Genomic DNA, 21,356 nt, shown 5'->3' with positions numbered 1-21,356 from the left:
AAATCTTGCTTGCAGGGCTCTGTGACCTAAAGCAATATTTTCCATAGAACCTACATTTCCATTTTAAAAGACAGCCTGGTCCTTATGGTTAAGGCATTTTGAGATGGGAAACCACATGTAAATTGAATCTGCAGACAGATTATGTCAGATAATGGGGCAACGCCTTTGCTTCTACTCATGTCTTTGCCAACCATCAACAAAAAAAGTTAACGATTGTTATCTTTCACCAGTGTTAATCATGGGTCTGGAAGTCAGGCAGTCGTTAATCTGATAAGTATCACAACATTTACTTTGCTAGTTGGGGAAGCAAAAAAGCTAATAGGAGGTGGGCACATACGTTTTTGGACAAAACTTCTTTCATCAAAAAATGCAGATTTGGGTCAACTGAAACATTTTGGGAATCTGTGTCTATTTTGGTGAATTGTTTCAGATGAAACAAAATCTTTTTTTGGGGGGGGAAATGTCAAAATTAATCATTTTGATTTTTTTTTAAGATACACTCACAAGGGGATGTAGGCATTGGTCACAAAACCACTGGCATAGTAGCAGCACCACTGTCCCCCTTTTAACCGTTAGCCCACGCACCTGCAACGTGGAAGATTCAGGCTCAATTTCCTTCTTAGGAACAGGGACTTGAATCCAAATCTTCCCTGACACTACCACCACCAAACACACACGAGTTTCCTAGTCACCAGGCTATCAGAGATTCTGGAAGGGTCTTTCTCGATCTCCTGTTGAAGCTGTTCCACTCTGTATAAATAAATATTCTTTGGCACAGGACCTGGAACTCAGGTGTTTCCCCCTCCCCCATGAGTGACCTAACCACCATACTACAGAATCACACACACTCACTCTCTCTGCTCCTATCACTATTGAAGTATTTTATGCAAAGTGGAATTGCTTCAACGGGAGAGATCGAGAGACTCACCCCAGAATAGCCAGTAGCCCAAAGGTCAAGGTGTTCACCTGGGAGAGAGAGACTTGGGTTCAAGTCCCTGCTCCGGAGCAGGGATTCCAACCTGGGTCTCTCCTCCACATCCTTGGTGAGTGCCCTATCCACTAGGCTCTAGGTTATAAGGAAGGAACCACTGCTACCACTGCTTTTGAATCTAAGCCACCTTTTTTTTTTTGCTTTAAAAATAAAATAAATTTTTTTTACATGTCCCAAAAAAAAAATTTAATTCAACCTACATGAAATTTTTTCACTCCACCAAAAATTAAAAAGAAAAAATCTGTTTCCATTGAGCCTGAACTATTTTATTTTATTTTATTTTTCAGAACTCCCAGAGAATGAAAAATAAAACCAGTTATTTGCCCAGCTTTAAAAACAGAATGACAAAGGTACAGGAGCTATTCAGAGGGAAGGAAAGCTAAAAAAGCCAACGGGTGGGATACAGTAGCCACATGGCAATGAAAATGCAGAGGGCTGGGGGAATGGCTCCTTCTTTTTCAGCAACTTGAACTTAGGGGAAGGTGAAAAGTTTTCAGCAGACAGAGGCTAATGAGAAAATCTAACCCCCTTACCCAGAGCTCAGCAACAGCAAGTTGGTAGAAACCCAACCAGTTGGGGGAAGTAACTGGGCTGCACACCAGTGTCCTTATTTTTTGTACTGACTCCAGGAAGTAGCCATATATCATACATTCTGACCCAAAATGAACAGTACAAAGTTAGTGATCTCATTCAGTATAGTTGAGAATTACAGGGATCTCTCAAAAGATGTGTCAATTTCATTACTGAACTACACCTTCAAATAATTTTTTCAAAACAAAATCTCACAACAAAGCAAGTTTTAATATAGTACTTTTGCAAATTTTAATGTACTGACATATGAAAACAGCAATTTGGGTTTACTGGAAATAGATTTTTCAAGTTTACCATAAAAATGAAAACTAAACTGTTCTTTCACCTTCATGTTACAAGATGTTTTAAGATTCCTGAGCTTCAGTTTTAGAAGCAAAATGTTATAAAAAATATTTAACTAGATAAATTGCATCCTTGAATCTGAACATTGCAAGTAAAAAATAATTTAGCAAGAAGGCCCCTTTTCAAAAAACAACACATCTTTATGTACTTGAAACATAAATTTAACTGTTTCCATACTATTTTAAATAATTAGAAACAGCCAAAACATTTTAAAGACATGACATAGAGCAGCTTTCTGGCCATTTTTGAATATTTCCTGGTGTTCTAAAAGCATAATAGTGCAACTATTCTGAAATAGAAAAGAATGCTGAAATATATAAGTGATCATTTGGGCCTTGTGATTTTCCACAAAGTAAATACACCTCAAAGAACAATGGAGGCATTGCAGCACAGTTTAAAAGATATTCTGTGAATATTATGGTCACTTTCAAATTTCATACAAAAATACTGCCCCCTGGCACAATTAGCAAAAATTCTGCTTTGCTACATGTTTTTTTCATTGAGTGAATAAGGAACGGTTTGTAGTCAAATATTTTGTACACAATAACTTGCCAAGACTGGAATCCTGGTAACTGACACCTATATCTCTCCTAATTCAGAAGATGTTGTGATTGCAGACATTAGAAACTAAGTGATCTAATCAAAAGATTCAGAAAATGGAAAATAATAATAACCAAGTTAGGTTGGTTATCAGCACTGTAGAAATTCAAGCACATATGGTTATATCTACAGCATTGTTGTAATGTAAAAAAAAGGAGACAAAACATGAAGAAACATCAAAATCTAGTTAACTGTATCTTGGTTCCATGAACTAGATTCAAGTTAGATAATTCACCAAACAGCAACTTCATTTTTTCCCCCACAGTAGTCACACAGATGAGACCTACTTCAGAACTTTCTGGCCCTGATCTGTCCTGTAATAGCCTTTTTTGAAGGCAAATTCCTTTATTACCTACTCCAAGGACTTCTCTGCTTATTCAATGATCTCTTTCGGTGCTTTCGTTTCTTGGCCAAGCTTTTGTGACCATGACTTCGCTCTTTTTTATCTTGTCTACTCTCACTACTCAAGGCCCTCTTATGCTGGGTGCGATCTGGGCTTAAGCTTCTTCGGTGAGGGCTGCGACTTTTGCTAGAGTATTTATGGAGTCTTCTTTCTTTCCTATACTTTTCGTCTTGACTATTCAAGTCTCTTCTGTGTTTGCTCCTTTCCTTTTTATCTTTGCTATTATCAACACTTATGTCACTACATGAATGGCTCCTCCCCTTACTTGGCTGTCTGTTACACTTGCCTTGCTCAGAGGATAAGTCCTTCCTGCATGCATTCTGGTCATAGCTTGGTGTACTCTTGTGTTGCAGGTTATTGGCAGGAATACAAGAAAGCACACCTGAACTCCTTTTATCAGAAGAGCTTTCAGTGCTATTGAAATTAAGTTTCTTGCTTTCCTTAACATTAGCTTCCTTGTGAAGGTTTCCATTTAAATACTTTGATTGAGAGTTCACACTTTCATTGGACATTACTTCCCTCTGATAGGCCTGATTTGGTTTACCCATAATGGACTGTATCGAGGTAGATGTTATACAGCTAGATGACACAATCTGTGGACCACCCACAACAGTTTTCAACCGGCCAGACTGAGATGCTTTAGTTTCCTCCTTACTCTGAGTGTCATCTGTTTTCTTGCTCAGGAGATTGCTTAATAGCTTCTCCCTTAGCTCCTTCTCTTTTCTTTGCAGTCCAAGTGCTCTCTCTTTTTCCTCCTCTACACGTCTGAGTTCAGCCTCTTGCAGCCTTCGTCTCTCTTCCAACTCCTGAAGACGGACTCTTTCTTCATTATGTTCCTGCTCCAGAAGCTTCACTGCCTGAAAGACATTGAGAAGGAGAGAGAAAATGAATGAGAAAGGAAGTTTATAGATTTGCTTATGTCTCCCAAAAATCTCTCTGTTAAAGAAATCAGAAGTTTTCATATACAAGGGAAGCCTGTAAAAAATGAGAACCATTTAAAAAAATAATAATTTACATAACTCTGTGCACTAAGGACATTGTTCAACAAATAAAGCTGAAATGAAAAAGCAGCCAGCTCAGTTTAAGTAACCGGTAATGTGACTTGGTACTCTTCGTCTCCAAGTTACTCGTCAGAACCCAATACGAGCAAAAATCATTACTATCCAACAACTATTCAGGTATCTATCTCAAAAGAGTTGAGCTCAGTCTGCAAAGTTCCCAGTGGACAGGTGTCAACGTTATAGTAACCAGCATTGGGATTAGTGTTTTTGTTGGCAGTCACAAAACTCAAGGATTGAATGGGTTTAGATGCTTCAGGTAGGTTACAAAAATTGAAGTTTTTATTCTGTTAAATATGTAAATGTTTAGTACAATCAGCAAAATATTGTGCGATTTAAATATTAGATTTACCTTACTTTGATCCTTAACAAAAGAGGCTTAGTTCAGTCCTTTGAAAGTTTTACCCTAGGCATGAAGGGAAAGACAGCTACCCACAGAAAATGGTGCAATAATTGATATCCTCAGGTATTGCTTCAGTGCACAACACAGTAGTATCTAAACAACTTTGATGAACCACAGTGATGAACATACTATAAGAATCTAGTTTTTTAAAAAAGGAAAATCTTATAAAAATTCTCTAAGGATTATTGTACTTGGAGTGAAACTATCTACTCAATGGGGATCAAGAGCTCAGGAATTACTATGTAATGTACATATGATGATGTGATGGATGGAAAGGAATGCTGCGTTAAAATGTTAACGCTACATTTATGCTAATATACAGATTAAAACACCCCTGATGTATGATGGCAGCAAGAGACAAAGCTGTGCATCGCCACATACTGTGGCATTTCTGCTTACTTAAAACAGTTACTAAACATTAGCCATTACTCCAAAATATCTGCGATTATAACTTTTTCAAGAAATAAGACAATATTGTGTCCTGTTTAGGGAACATATGGAAACAGTGTTGACGACTGCAGACTCAGACATGATTTGACACGTCACCATCACTGTCAGTGGATAACAGATATTTGTATTTTTGTAATATTGTTACATCTGCTTTTTCAAAAGTACTTTTCAAACATTAGCAAAAGAAACCACAATAATCCCTACTTAATAAATGGGAAAGAGAGCAGTTAAGTGAACTGCTCAAGGCCACAAGTGATGCAGTGGCAAAGCCAAAATTAAAACTTGGAATCCTCTGTCTTAGTCCCCTGCTCAGTTCTTTATGCCCTGGTTTCCACACATTTCTTTTTTTGGATCTCAAAGTAGTGGGCAGGCCTCTTTTCTCAACTGATGCATAATGTTATTTAGGTCAATAATTTCAGGCTCTCTTTTTACTCCATCCCTGCCTTCCTAGGGAACAGATGCATAGGCAAACATCCTATGGTTTCAAGACAGGCTCTTATGAGTTCACAATCCATAATATTGATAGGGGTGACTGCTGGCACATGTAATAGCTAAATGGTTTGGCTAATGAACACATAAGCCACTTAAAATTTTAATCTACCAGTTTTCATTTTTGTTAGCTCTTGAAATAATATGGAAAAGACAGCTTTTCAAAGTTACCTTTGCTCTGCTAAGCACTTCTGCAATTAGTCTAATGGACTGAAGATTTCTTTGCGCTAACAGGAGCTTCCTCTCTTCTAGTCTTATTTTCTCTTGAAGTTTTTTCTGCTCTTCTGCTTGAATTTTTTCAAGTTTCTTTTTGTTTCTACGAACTTCACGATCTTTCTGTTTCTGTTCTCTTTTGCGTAACTTCTCTTCTCTTTTTCTCTCTCTTTCAAGTTCTTCAAGTTCCTTCTGTTTCCTAAGAGTGATTAATTTGTACATTAGCTATGACGAGAACAATTTTGGATTTTGACTTGTATTACAATTTAAGTTAAAAATAAAGGATTTTGTTTTTGTTTTGTTTTTTTTAAGAAAGACAGATCTTACTGATTGCTGACAGCTAGACAGAAGTAGGAAACATCACATATGCATTCAGTGAACATCTTTAAACATTTCCCTTCCCACACAAAACTAAACTGACATCAGACAGACAGTTCTAGGAATAAGCAAAAAATCTAAATATCAGATGTTTTAGGAACCAACACAAGTAAGATCATAGAGCATTACACTGATCAAATTAGAAACACAGTCATTTTGAGTCAGTTGGCTGGGCAATCCATCCTTCAGAAGAAAAACTTTGAGCAGATATCAATTTTAAAATGTGTAGATAGTTGCAAAGGCCAAGATTTTCAAGAGAATAGGCGCCTAAACAGTGGCATGATTTTCAGAAATACTGAACAGGCAGCAGCTTCCACTGAAGAATTCTACTTTAACCACACAAAAGTAAATGTATCTAGACAACTTAGCTTCCTTACTCAGGCAAAATTTCTGTTCAAGTCAATAGTTTTGTTTTATTAAAGAGTGAAGAACAGTGCTCTTTGAGAGTTATCTATCATCTAAATGATAAAAAAAGATCACTGATGCATGGGCTCCAGCTTCCTTAACATACAATCGCTGAAATGATTTGGTACCGTCAGATTTATGTTCCATATATACCTGGCATCCCTGAGAGATTTGTACGTATATACATACTTTTTTTTCCTAGTAATACATTCTAATACTTGTATCCCATCCCTGAAAAAAACCTATATACATCAAAAAGCAGCAAGCTTTGTTAAAGCACAGACATTTCAATAAAATGATTTACTTGTACAATTAGCACAAGGCCTTCCAATTTGCTATCTAGAAAACAGATAAAGCTAAACCAAATTACTGTAGTTTAAATATTTCAATTATCCAGTTCTAGGAAGTATATTTCCATCAAAATATCAAAGAGAGCTCACTTTATTTTGGCTCTCTCGCTGCCTGAACCCTGCTTCCTCAGAACTAATACAGAGGGGTCATTCTGGTCAACTGTCTTCTAGGAACAACGACAACACAACAACTGGGACTTAGAGGAATGACTGCTTCTAGGAATGTAAAACCCACCACAACTGAAAATCAAACATAACACATTACCTTACCATTGTTAATTGCCCATATAGTACTTTTGATGTGAATGAGGATTTTCAAAGGTGAAGATGTTTACCACTATCTTTAACAGTAAAAGCTTTTAGTCTGTTACCAGCATTGCTACATATTTTACCAAAATCATCCATTTTAGTTTAAAACACTTTTTAAAATAGTCCAGAAACAATAGCATTATGCAGAATTATAAGAAATTATAGGTATTCTAATAAATTTACCAAACTTTCAACTTCAGTGATGGTCATCTCAGCTCCAGATTGCATTACACAGGATCAAAAATTAAAATCTGCAAGTAGAGGTAAGGAGCTGCAACAATTTCTACCAGTTGAAGATAGCTTATAGGAAAACTGGTCTTAAAACAAAAGATTTGCAAAACATAACTAACTCTTGAAACAACTGAAAAATTCTGCCTTTTATTACTAAGGTATTTTGAAATTAGAAGAGGATTAAGAATTTGGAATCTGATTTGCTCACACCACTAACGTAAGTGATCAAAACATGTTTAATAGTAGAGAGCTGCAAGATAAAGAGTTTTTAATATTATGTTTGGAGAATTCTGTGAAGAGTCTCCAGGGAAAAAAATGGGACTCTGATTTAGAAGACTGAATAGTTAAAGCTAACAATATATTTTGAGTCAATACCAGACTTAAAGACCATTTAATATCTTCACTGAACTAGTCAAAACACTTTGTAACTGATAGCGTATGTCAGTTTTAACATAAGATTGGATTTTTGTTTCTGTATGTGGAAAGATCTTGCCCATAAATTAACTTTTTCTGGGTTAGAAATATGATTGCTAGTGCAGCATGAGAAAAAAAAAAGTACAGTAAAACCTCAGAGTAACAGAGTGAAAAACAGAGGTTGTTCATAACTCTGAACAAACCGTTATGGTGGTTCTTTCAAAAGTTTACAACTGAACATCGACTTAGTACAGCTTTGAAACTTTATTATGCACAAGAAAAATAATGCTTTCCCTTTACTTTTGTAGTAGTTTACATTTAACGTAGTACTGTACTGTACTGTATTTGCTTTCTTTGGGGTGTGGGGGTTCCTCTGTTGCTGCCTCATTGTATACTTCTGAGATGTGTAGCTCATTGGTCAGTTTGAAGTTCTAACTGTATATAAAAGTGAAGTTAAGTTATAATATGATCAAATTAAACATTACTAATTTTGAATGGAATGAAGAAATGTGGGGACCCAAAGTTTTAGCCCTGCAAGAGACTGAGATTTAGTCCAATTGCTCATTCATTCACTCCTAATGCGAGGGAGATAAGGGGAAGGTAATGCAGTTTTATTGTATTTTATCATTAAAATTAAAAAATGTAGATATAAGTTAGATCTACCTTTCCTCCTCCTTTTTTTTCTCTTCTGCTTCTTTCTCTCTGCGTTTTTGTTCCTCTCTTTGTTGTTCAAGCTCTTGAAGCTTTTGCCGTTCAAGCTGCCGTTTCTTAATTGATGCATCACTCAGGTGTTTTGTTGAGTCAAAGGAAACCTTTACAGAGCACAGTTAAGAAACAGTGAGTTTAAGAGGTAAAAAACAATTCTAATCTAGTACATTTAAGTGTCAGCTTTGCTTTCACTTCATCCTGAAAACTAAGGTTTGGGGACTTTTGGATTTTTTTATGCTTGTTCTTGCAAGTCTTGTCATGTGAGAAAAAGTAAAAATATTTTACTCATGAGTCTGGGGATTTATCCGGTAAGAAATATATAAACAATTTAATATGTAGCTCCAAACTTTCTGAACTGCACAGTATTGACTGACTTTCTTTTCATAACAAAGTTCACATTTTACTCAATTATCAAATTGTAAGTGCATGGCTCCCTACTTAAAACATGTCAAAGCAAATCTTACTAAGCCAAATTAAAAAAAAGAAAACTAAATAATATTTTCTTGTGCTCCATGAATTTAGATTCTGTCTGAAATTGAATTTATCCATGTTTTTCAATTCAAAAGTAGTACTGGTATTTGTGATTTGAAAAAGTGAATGCTAGTGAGCTTAACCTAAAATAATAAATTTAGGTACTTCTACATGATTTTCAATTTTAAACAGTCTTCTGAATATCAATCCCCTATAACTGCAAAGTAGGAGAATATTATACCTCATTATATAGCCATCAGATTAATACTTAAAAATTTGGCCCTTGTCTCTGTAGACATCATACACCCATGACACATCTGTTATCTGACAGTATGGCCTATCAAATTTGTTATAATAGCCTTGTTATTCTAACCGATGAGCAGTGGCTGCAAAAACAAGCCTTTTATTGTGACAGAAGCGGTAAGATAAATATGCCAGATTTTCAGGTATCATGGAAATATATTTTTATTAAATTTTCAAGTACAGTTTAAAAATGGGTTGAGATCACACAATGCAACAAATTTTTCTTAAATTTTGCTTATATCTGCACTTCAAATACAATTTAGATGTCTGCTCAGTTGTATAAATTGATTTTATTTTCATTCTACAGATGTTTGCTGATTTTTTATTTATTTTAATGTTGTATCTTGTTACCCCTCTTTAAAAAGGAACTGTATTTTAAAAGTTTAATTTTCTTTAGTTTTCCTATGAATGTGCTGAACAAATATATATCATTTAAGTTCAGCATGCAACTTATATTCGTAAATACATACATAAACACACAAATACACTGGCAGTGTGGTCTAAAAGAGTTTTATTGGTAAATCTGAGATGTACAGGCCACGCAGACACAAAGCAATTAGATGATCAGAGCTGTTCTGGAGAAGAGAAAGGTGCTCTGTCTTGTGATGGGGTATGCTCCCTGCACTCATGCTGAATAGGTTAACGTAGGCCAGAGGGCACAATTAACCTATTAGGCTGCAAGATGGGGGAATTAAGGCCGAGTGGAAAGCCTTAATTAGTGGAAGCTCACTTGTGCAGGAACAGGCAGGGCATATATAATGCCAAGGAGTTGATAGTGCAAAGGATCTGCAGGTAAATAGTCTGCAGTCGCTCCCTGGGACAAGAGAGGTGTGTTCGGGACAACAGAAATTAGTTTGCAGTTACTCAATGGAAGAAGGGAGATTGTGTTAGCAAATCCAGAGATGTGGGAGCCATGATTAGGAAAGATTCAGGATAATGCAGACTTTGCTGCTGATTACAAGATCCCTCAGCTGGAACCCAGAGGAGAGGGTGGACCCAGGTTCCCCTACCAACCACAGGGAAAGTGGCAGCATAGGGGCAGTGAATGAGAAGATTGCCTAAAACTGCTGGTAAGGAAATTGATACTCCAGAAGGGGGAAAACATGCATAGTGATCTGGCCAGAGGCCCAAGTCACAAAGAGGGAGCATCCTGGGTTACACAGAGTGAGAGAGAGCAAGAGTGCAGCAGCAGGGCATGCAGTGAGCAGCAGAAGGGAGCTTCGGACCTGGAAAGAGCTAATCCGCACAGCAGCCAGAAAGAGGCACCATATGTGAAGAGTTGACCCCAGGACATATCTGCTGGGTGCTAAGATACGGGATGTGGACCTTAGGCTAAAAAGGATCCTAATGGAAGCAGGAAAGAATCTACTCATTGTCATTCACATGGGAACAAATTATAATGCTAGATTCTCAGGGGAATGCATCAAAGGAAACTATGAGGAAGACATTTAAAGAAACGGAGGCTGAGGTGATCTTCAGTAGGATTCTGCCTGTCCCTAGAAGAGGAGAACGAAGGCGAGACAAGATTATGATGATCAACAGATGGCTCAGGCTGTGCTACAAGCAGGGCTTTGGAACACTGAACCCCTGGGAGTCATTCACGGACAGAGGACTGTTCTCATGGAATGCCCTCTACTTGAATAGGCAGGGAAATAGATTTCTGGGATGGAGGCTGGCACAACTGATTAAAAGATTTAAACTAGGAATCTGGGGATACGGTTGGGAGATGCTCATGTAACATCCATGCCTAATACTAATATTGAGCAGGAAGAAAACCAAGAAAGAGGATACAGCAATGGAGAAAGAGTAGGAGAATGGACATCAAGAGAAAAGATAATGCCAATACCAATGATGATAGTATTGCCTCTATCTGCTGACAGCAGAATGACTGTACCCAACTGGGTGAGGAATCTGGGCACAGAAAAGCAGAAACAACTAAGATGTTTGTACACCAATGCAACGAGCCTGGGTAACAAAATGGAGGTACTAGAACAAATAGTGCAGGAAGTGAAACCAGATATTATAGGGACAACAGAAACATGGTAGAACTGTAGTCATGACTGGAGTACAGGGATTGAAGGGAATGTGTTGTTCAGGAAAGACAGAAATAAAGATAAAGGTGGTGAAGTAGCATTGTATATTACTTATGAGGTAAACTGTAAAGAAATCAGACGTGACGGAATGGATAAAACAAGAGTCCATCTGAGCCAAACCACTTGGGGAAAAAAAAAGTGACCAGATGGTCCCCAGGGATAGCACTTGGGGTATGCGACACACCCCCAGGATCTGATTTGGATATAAATAGAGACCTCTTTAATATTTTTAATGAAATAAGTACTATTGGGAATTGTGTGATTATGGGATACTAATTTCCCAGATATATATTGGAGGACAAATGTTACTAATAATGGTAAGGCCCACATTTTCCTGGATGTGATAGCTGACAGATTTCTTCACCAAATAGTCACCAAACCAACAAGAGATAATTCCATTTTAGACTTGCTAGTGGTGAACAGTGAGAAGAACCAGTTGTAGGTGACAACCTTGATTTGAGTGAGCATGAGCTAATTCAGATTAAACTAAATGGAAAGATAAACAAAAATAGGTCTGCAACTAGGGTCCTTAATTTCAAAAGGGCAAACTTTAAAAAATTAAAGGAAGTGGACTAGGCTGAAGAACTCAAGGATCTGAATGTGCAGGAGGCTTGGAAAAGTTGCAGAAGCTATCTGAAGCCTGCATCACAATCAAGGGGGGAAAACATTGTAGTGAAGGCTGGCAGACCAAACAGGATGAACAAGCATCTTAAACAGGTTATTAAGAAAAGGCAGGACACCTACAAGGAATAGAAGATGGGCTGGATCAGGAAGGAAAGCTAAGTATTGAAGGTCAGAAAGTAGAGGGGGAAAAGTGAGAAAGGCCAAAATCCAAGCAGAGCTGGACACTGCAAAGGAAATTAAAACTGGTAGTAAAAGGTTCTATAGTCATATAAAGAAAAAAATCAAAGAAAAAAGAATTGGAACCACTAAGCACTGACGATGTGTGTGGGGGGGAGGGATTAAAGATAATATAGGCATGGCCCAACACCTAAATGAATACTTTATCTCAGTTTTTAAATAACTGTAATGAAGAGTTTAGGGGTAGTGGTGGGGTGGCTAATAGAAATGAGGATATGGAAGTAGAAATTAATGAAGCCAAGATCAAACAGCTTAATGGGACCACATGGAAGGGCCTGGATAATCTCCATCCACGAATATTGAAGGAACTGTCACATGAAATTGCAAGCCCAATAAAAGGGATTTTTAATGAACCCATACACTCAGGGTTCATATCCTATGCCTGGAGAATTGTAATATAGTACCTATTTTTAAGAGGCAAAAAATGGTGATGCAGGAAATTACAAGCCAGGTAGTTTGATCTCAATTATATGCAAGGTGTTGGAACACATTTTGAAAGAGAAAGTAGTTAAGGACCTAGAGGTAAACTTTAATTGGGATAAAATACTACATGATTTTACAAAAGGTAAACTGGACCTTGAAAACTGGAGTAATAGAAATGGGATCAATTTAATAGTGCAAAGTGCAAGATGCACTTAGGGGCTAACAAGAATTTTTACTGTAACCTGGGGATTTACCCAAGAACATAAGAATGGCCATACTGGGTCAGACCAAAGATCCATCCAGCCCAGTATCCTGTCTACCGACAGTGGCCAATGCCAGGTGCCCCAGAGGGAGTGAACCCAACAGGTAATGATCAAGTGATCTCTCTCCTACCATCCATCTACACCTTCTGACAAACAGAGGCTAGGGACACCATTCCTTATCCATCTTGGCTAATAGCCATTAATGAATTTAACCTCCATGAATTTACCCAGGTCTCTTTTAAACCCCGTTAAGTCCTAGCCTTCACAACCTCCTCAGGCAAGGAGTTCCACAGGTTGACTGTGCACTGAGTGAAGAAGAACTTCCTTTTATTTGTTTTAAACCTGCTGTCCATTGATTTCATTTGGTGGCCCCTAGTTCTTATATTATGGGAACAAGTAAATAACTTTTCCTTATTCACTTTCTCCACACCACTCATAATCTTATATACCTCTATCATATCCCCCCTTAGTCTCCTCTTTTCCAAACTGAAAAGTCCTAGCCTCTTTAATCTTTTCTCATATCGGACTCATTCCAAACCCCTAACCATTTTAGTTGCCCTTCTCTCAACCTTTTCTAATGCCAGTATATCTTTTTTGAGATGAGGGGACCACATCTGTACGCAGTATTCAAGATGTGGGCATACCATGGATTTATACAAGGGAAATAAGATATTCTCCGTCTTATTCTCTATCCCTTTTTTAATGATGCCTAACATCCCGTTTGCTTTTTTGACTGCAGATGCACACTGTGTGGACGTTTTCAGAGAACTATCCATGATGACTCCAAGATCTTTCTCCTGATTAGTTGTAGCTAAATTAGTTCCCATCATATTGTATGTATAATTGGGATCATTTTTTCCCAATGTGAATTACTTTACCTTGATCCACATTAAATTTCATTTGCCATTTTGTTGTCCAATCACTTAGTTTTGTGAGATCTTTTTGAAGTTCTTCACAGTCTGCTTTGATCTTAACTATCTTGAGCAGTTTAGTATTTGCAAACTTTGTCACCTCACTGTTTGCCACCCCACCCTTTCTCCAGATCCATTTATGAATGGATGAACTACCCGTTGGAAGTGACAGAGGAGGAAAAAAGGCCTGGGTGTTTTGACTGATCACAGCATGACTATGAGCTGCCAATATGATGCAGCAAAAAAGGCTAATGCAAGAGGATGCATCAGGCAAGTTATTTCCAGTGGAGCTAGAGAAAAGTTAGTATCATTATACAAAGTATTAGTGAGACCTCATCTGGAATACTGTGTGCAACTCTGGTCTCTCATGTACAAGGGCTTGTCTCCACTTACAGAGGGCTCGACGTGCAGCAATCGAACCACTGGGGGGTCAATTTAGCAGGCCTATTGAAGACCAACTAAATTGACCGCCAATTGCTCTCCCATCAACTCTGGTACTCCACCAGAATGAGAAGCATACGATAAGTCGACGGGAGAGTTTTTCCCGTCGACCCAGTGCGGTGTCGATACTGCTATAAGTCAACCTAAGGTACGCTGCATAACTTAGGTCGACTTAGCCCCGTAGTGTAGACCTGCACTGAGAAAGATACTGTACCAGGTGCAAAGAAAGGCTACTAGGATGATCAGAGGAATGGAAACCTACTTTATGAGAGGAGACTCAAAGAGCTTGGCTTGTTTAGCCTAACCAAAGGAAGACTGAGGGGACATATGATTGCTTTCTATAAATATATCAGAGGGATAAATACCAGAGAGGTAGGAAAATAATTTAAGTTAAGCGCCAACATTGACACAAGAACAAATGGATATAAACTGGCCACTGACAAGTTTAGGTTTGAAATTAGACAAAGGTATTTAACTATCAGAGGAATGAAGTTCTGGACCAGCCTTCCAAGGGGAGCAGTGAGGGCAAAATACCTAACTGGCCTCAAGAGAGAGCTTGATAAGTTTATGGAGAAGGTATGGTGAGATTGCCTACAATGACATGTACACCATCTGCAACTGCTAGTAGCAAATATCCTGAAAGGATGGAAATGGGACATTAGATGGGGAGGGCTCTCAGTTACTATAGAGAATTCTTTCCCAGGTGTCTGGCTGATTGGTCTTGACCACATGCTCAGGGTCCAACTGATCACCATATTTGGGGTTGTAAAGGTATTTTTCCTCAAATGAGATTGGTAGAGAACCCAGGGCGGGTTCTGCCTTCCTCTGTCATGCAGGGCATGGGTCATTTGCAGGTTTAAACTAGTGTAAATGGTGGAGTCTCTGTAACCTGAACTCTTTAAATAATGATTTGAGAACTTCAGTACTTCAGACATAGGTTATGGGTCTATTAGAGGATGGGTGAGCGAGGTTCTGTGGCCTGCAATGTGCAAGGTCAGACTAGATGATCATGATGGTCCCTTCCAGCCTTAAAGTCAATGACAACATAAATGGATGCTAATAAAGCCCATCTACCACACTTATGTCTCCTGTATATGCCTCCTGTTACAGGAAAACTATTTTAGGGAGTTTAAATATGACACACCACTGCCTGTAATGCTAGACATCTTAGTCACCGTCAATCCAATATTACAGGGTTCAGAGGGACCATTAAAAACATCTTAAAAACTCATTTAAAAACCTTGTTTAGTTTACTTTTCTACACACAAAGAAGTCATGACCAATAACTCCAGGTCTTCCAGGGCTAGTGACAGTTAAATGTGTATTCCTCTGGGAAGCTGGAAAGTTCCCATTTCTAACCCTATAGGCCATGAGTAAAGAGACTTTAATGTTGTGATATTTTTCTATAGTAAAGCTATTTCTGGTGCAAGAATTAATCTTCAATGTCCTGGAGCCTCAGGACAAAGTATTTTTTTCACATTTTGGTGGAGCAGTGGAGAGAGGAGAAAATCCACCTCTAAAAAGTTGATTTAAAGATAAAATTATGGCTGTTTTTAATATTCTAGCACCATGAGTAATTTCAATAAGACCCAGGGGAGATGGGTTAATATTTACAAACACAGTTTGTTTGGTTGTTTAAGAAATTAAATGTGGCATTTAGAACACAGACCTAAATCAAAGAGAACAGGAGTATTTGTGGCACCTTCGAGACTAACAATTTTATTTGAGCATAAACTTTCGTGGGCTACAGCCCACTTTATCAGATGCCTAGAATGGAACATACAGTTCCTAGTTCACATATATAGCTCCCATCATTGTGTTACTCCTAGCACAAGAGCTATGCCAATGTTAAGATTTTTTTTAATTTGGTGCAGGATTTTGTGTATTACATTCTACCTCCCTAACACACCTTACTTTTGAAATTCCACTATGGATGTTGCAAGAGACTGTTTTTATGCTGTCACTTCATCAACAATCTGACTTGATATCAGAATAAAATGCAGCTGTAGAATTTAACATACATGGAAAGGACATTCAACAGTACTTTTCCCCCTTAAGGTCTATTATAAAAACTCCTCAGTTCCTCACCTTTACATTGCAAGCCACTGCTTTGCCATCATCACCTTTGTACATCAGTTTCATCCCTCGCAGGGCATTCATGGCCTTGATGAAACCTACATACTCACGATATTGAACGTAAGCTTCAAAATTCAAATGGCCTCCAAAACTGAAGGTGTGAAAGTTTCTACCAGTCATTTCTTCTCTATATGGGTCCAGCATGGGTATGTCCACATTACGTATTTCCCCAAATTTCTTAAATACTTTTATAAGAACTTCCTCACTTGGTTTTTCTGAGCCAGAGTCCTTCAGTGCAAACCATTTGCAAGGTAACCCCTCTAAGTGAATGGTGTCTGGTCTCTCCCCTGGCAAAGTTTCGTTCATATCTTTCGCATCACGGAAAAAGGAGTCCCAGTCATGTCTAGTAGGAAAGTCAACTTTATATTCTGCAGCACGAACTTTTAAAATGTCAGAGAAACCACTAAGTTTTATTGTTTTGCCATCAAGACATGCTAGAAAGGATTTAACCAAACTCTTGTTTTCAACTTCTCCTTCAAAACGGATGAAATCCATGGTGCTTTTGGAAATCCGTAGCGTGGAAAACTGATGAGTTTGCACCATTCCCTTTAGTCTTTCCATCACTTCCCAATTGGAAATGGATTTTCCTGGTTGCTTCAGCTGAGGAAGTGCTACGCTGATAGACATTTTTGTAATGGGTTTAAGGTATAAGCCATAGGAAGCACAGAGCTCTACTGCTTCTGATGCATCATGAACTATTGTAGCAGCCGCCATAGCACAAAAAAAGAAGTATAAAACCAATAAGAAAAATGTATACTCAGTTAACTTGTAGGAGACACTAACTGAGGAACGTGGTCCTTATCTGTAAATAACTGACTGGTTCTGAGACTTAAACGTTACCAAGTAAAACCACTGATTCTTGGCATGAGAGTTAATTAGGAAATTTAAAATTAACAGCATTGCCATTATAAACTGTTTTCTAACCATCACAATATATGAATTCCGTTCCAAGACTTAAATACTACAGTCATAAGCAGTACAATTATGTCCACAGGGAAACTGAAAAACTGACGATATGAATAAGTGTGGTTTGATACTCAATGGCTCAGCAAAAAGCTAGGCTTTGGGAGGAAGTACTGTGGAAGTTATGTTGTCATCCAGTGTTAACATGAGCAGAATTACTGGAGTGTCAACTCGCAACAGTTATACTGCAGCAGTCCAGCCTTGAAGAAGAATTCCATATCCTCAACTAGATGACTTTATTCTGGAAGGAAAAAAAAAACAACAGACGTCCATTTAAAGGGAAGAATTAGTCTTATAACTCTTGCTCAGACCTGAACAAACTACACAAGGTGCAACTTCAACACAGTGAGATCCCCTCTCCATGATGGTAATGATCAACACAAATCCCCATTTGCTTACTAGGGCCACAAATGGGGGAAGGGAGAAGGGTTGGTGTAATTAATAGGCAACAGAACATTCTTTCTAAAATTACATTTATGAGTTTTACCTACAGCATAAAATAATTTTAAAGATAGAGCTCATATATATAACCATCCACAGATCTGCCAGAGATTTACAAATACAACCATTATAATTCATAACATAATCAGACTGGGGAAAAGCTGAATTTTATCAGTAAATGTCAAACATCTATTTCACCTTGCGTACGCATACCTATGAAAAAAATATTTCCATCAATAATAAAGAGAAACTTACAGACAGGCAAAATAAGAAAAAAGCTAAGTGAGAACTCAGGTGTTGGGTCCCCAGTGGCACTAGCACACATGTGACACAGACCAGGGTAAGTAAAATGAAGGGAATTTGGAGCAGTAATATTACATCAGGACCCTGTAAGGTTGCCAGGTGTCTGGTTTTTGATGGGATGATCCGGACGAAAAGGGACCCTGGCGGCTCCGGTCAGCAGCACTGACTGGGCTATTAAAAGTCTGGGCGGCAGCACAGCGCGGCGCAGCCGAGGCAGGCTCCTTATTAGAGTTTCAGAGTAGCAGCTATGTTAGTCTGTATTCGCAAAAAGAAAAGGAGTACTTGTGGCACCTTAGAGACTAACAAATTTATTAGAGCATAAGCGTTCGTGAGCTCATCGGATGAAGTGAGCTGTAGCTCACGAACGCTTATGCTCTAATAAATTTGTTAGTCTCTAAGGTGCCACAAGTCCTCCTTTTCTTTTCAGAGTTTGTTTCACAGCTAATTACTTTGCATATTTTGACACGTGCGGTAGAAAATGTGTCTTTTTAAGCCCGGTACAGAAGCTTTTAACTTTTTGAATCGACAGCTCCGGTGAGCAGAGATGAAGTGAGCTGTAGCTCACGAAAGCTTATGCTCTAATAAATGTGTTAGTCTCTAAGGTGCCACAAGTCCTCCTTTTCTTTTTGCCAATACAGACTAACACGGCTGCTACTCTGAAACCGGTGAGCAGAGGCTTAGCCTCGGATTCTCCCCCGGCCCCGCAAGAATTCTGCACGACGGGGGAAGTTTCAACCGACAGAAACAACACGTCAAGAGCCTTAAAATAACCTCGCGCTGCCCAGGGAGCTGACACGCGCCCCCGCGAGCTGCGCAGGCCGGCCCCGGGCGCAGCCTCGGTCAGCGGCAGCGGCCCCTTTCCCCGCCCCCCCAGCAGCCTGGGGGGCCCCTGGCCGCCGAGCGCCGGGCACCAGCGGGGGCGCTCGCCTGACTCTGCCGCCCTCCCTCCGCCAGCCCCAACCGCGCGGGGGATCCACAGACCGGGCGGGGGGGGGAAGGGGGGGTTGCGAATATTTACGGGGTCAAAGGTCACATGTACCCCCGGGCAGGTTTCTGCGCTCCCCGGCCCCCCAAGCGGGAGGGTCACGAGCCGCGGCCCCCGCCCCCGGGACCGACTCACCCGCCACGTCGGTCTCCGGCCTCCAAACCGCGGCCGCCGCCGGCGGCGTCGGACCCCAAAGAAAACAGAACAGCCGCCTCGCGCCCCGGCGTCCCACAAATCCTTGCGGCCGAACTTCCGCTTCCTGGTTGGCTCAACCAGAGGGATGGGTGGGGCGGGGGGCGAGCGATTCCAGAGCGTCCTGGAAGTGGCCGGGCTGGGCCGCTCCTCCGCGTCTATGGTTCCAGGAAGGGGAAAAAAAAAAAAAAAAAAAAAAAAAAAAAAGAACCGCGCGAGCCCGGCGCGGAATGCGGCCGCGCGCCCCCTGGCGGGCGGAGAGGGGATGGCAGCGCCGCCTGCGGCCCGGCGGGAGTCGCCCCCTAGGGGGCGTTGGGTGCCAGTGGGACTAGCGCAGGGGTGTGACCCAGGCCTGGCTCAATCCAATGGAGGGGATTTGGGGCAGTAATATTCCGTCGGGGCCCGTAGGGTTGGCAGGTGTCTGCTTTTCGACCAGAGCGCGCAGCGGGAGCCCGAGGCTAAGGCAGGCTCCCTGGGGCTCCAGGAAGCAGCGGCATGTCCCTCCTCAGTGGTAGCCAGCGGGCTCCGCATGCTGCCCCCGCCCCAACCGCCGGCTCCGCAGCTCCCATTGGCCAAACCGTGGCCAATGGGAGCTGTGGGGGCGGCGTGGGCAGCATACAGAGCTGCCGGGCTGCCCCTGAGCCTAGGAATCAGACGTGCTGGCCACTTCTGGGGCTGCCCGAGATAAGCACCACCTGGCCAGAGCCTGCATCCCATATCCCCTCCTCCACCCCAACCCCATGCCCCAGCACTGAGCCCCCTCCTGAACCCTAACTCCCTCGCTGAGCCTGCACCCACTCCAGTACCCCAACCCTCTGCCCCAGCACTGAGCCCCCTGCTGCACTCCGAACCCTTGACCCCAGCCCTGAGCCCCCTCCCGTACTCTGAACTCCTCATTTGTGGCCCCAGCCCAAAGCCTGCACCCCAGCCCAAGTCCTCACCCCCTCCCGTGCTCCAATCCCCTGCCCCAGCCTGGTGAAAGTAAGTGAAGGTGGGGGAGAGCAAGCAACAGAGGGAAGGGGAATGGTGTGATTGGGGGTTGGCACTCAGAGAAGGAGCAGGTTAGGGGCGGGGCAAGGGTGTTCAGTTTTGTGCAATTAGAAAGTTGGCAACCGTAGGGCTCTTTGAGCTGTGAGACTCAATTGCTCAGACTGTTTATGCTGAGTGCCACCACTGATAACGTGACTCCAGGTGCTGGAGCTTTGACAGACCCCTCTACATATCACAGGAATTATTGCAAGAATTGCCAGTGCTGTCTCCTGTACTGCTCCCATTCTCAATCTCCAGCAGAGGAGAAGCACCATGATCCTCACCCCTCATAGCATGGGGTGCTGCTAGGGTTGCCAACCTTTCTGGACTGGTAAAGAATCTCCCAGAATGGACCTCGGTCCTCCGATGGCTATTGAAGCCAATCCGGGAGATTTTAGGCCCCTAAAAATTCAGTCAGCAACGTAGCAGGACTAAGGCCGGCTCCCTACCTGCCCTGGGTCCACGCAGCTCCCGGAAGCGGCTGGCATGTCCCTCTAGCTCCGAGGTGCAGGGGCAGCCAGGGGGTCTCGCACGCTGCCCCAACCCCGAGTGCTGACTCCACAGCTCCCATTGGCCAAGAACCATGGCCAATGAGAGCTGCAGCCGCAGTGCCTGCGGGCAGGGCAGCACACCAAGCCACCTGGGCTCCCCTGAGCCTAGAAGCCGGACATGCCGATCGCTTACTGGGAGCCGCCCGAGGTAACCGCCGCCTAGCCAGAGCCTGCACCCTGAAACCCCTCCTGCACCCCAGCCCTGAGCCTGCTAATGCACCCAGACTCCTTCCCAGAGCCTGCACCCACTCCTGCACCCCAGCCCTGTGCACCAGGCTCAGCCTGGAGCCCCCTGCCACACTCTGAACCCCTCCATCCCACCACCCAGCCCAGAGTCCACACTCTCTCCAGCACCCCAACCCCCTGCCCCAGCCCTGAGCCCCCACCAGCCCCCTCCTCCCAGAGCCTGCACCCCACAGCTCCTCCAGCACCCCGAGCCCCTGCCCCAGCGCAGCCAAGAGCCCCCTCCCACACAAGAGATATAGTCAACTTGGGCCCCAATCCTGCAACGTGGAGTGGGTGAGTGGATCCTTGTGCTTATGTGGCACACCAGTGATTTCAGAATTTAATAATACAATAGTAGGTATGATGTTTTCAGACCGGTATGTAATTTTTAAAGCCATGATCCTACAATGCAATTTGCATGGGGAACAGG

General features: G+C 41.5%; 1 protein-coding gene across 1 annotated transcript; it reads right to left on the bottom strand.

Moving 5' to 3' along the window:
- Positions 1-1,788: 1,788 nt before the first annotated feature.
- AKAP17A (A-kinase anchoring protein 17A) lies at positions 1,789-19,438 on the bottom strand. The gene is made up of 5 exons (XM_038387177.2): positions 19,065-19,438; positions 16,190-17,441; positions 8,291-8,439; positions 5,499-5,739; positions 1,789-3,784 (listed from the first exon to the last, which is right to left on the bottom strand). The coding sequence occupies exons 2-5, from the start codon at positions 16,949-16,951 to the stop codon at positions 2,873-2,875; spliced, it is 2,064 nt and encodes a 687-aa protein (XP_038243105.1). The 5' UTR covers positions 16,952-17,441; positions 19,065-19,438; the 3' UTR covers positions 1,789-2,872.
- Between the last annotated feature and the right edge of the window lie 1,918 nt (positions 19,439-21,356).

Source organism: Dermochelys coriacea, chromosome 1, assembly GCF_009764565.3.
Source record: "Dermochelys coriacea isolate rDerCor1 chromosome 1, rDerCor1.pri.v4, whole genome shotgun sequence".
NCBI lineage: Eukaryota > Metazoa > Chordata > Testudines > Dermochelyidae > Dermochelys > Dermochelys coriacea.
Note: the sequence above shows the minus strand (reverse complement) of the source record. Positions and strands in the feature narration are given on the sequence as shown.

Coding starts and splice junctions, on each gene's coding strand:
- AKAP17A (XM_038387177.2), bottom strand. CDS start 16,951: ATGGCGGCTGCTACAATAGTTCATGATGCATCAGAAGCAGTAGAGCTC. Junction 8,440..16,189: donor CAGTGGCTTGCAATGTAAAG/GTGAGGAACTGA, acceptor TGCTCTGTAAAG/GTTTCCTTTGACTCAACAAA. Junction 5,740..8,290: donor AAAAAAAAGGAGGAGGAAAG/GTAGATCTAACT, acceptor AATCACTCTTAG/GAAACAGAAGGAACTTGAAG.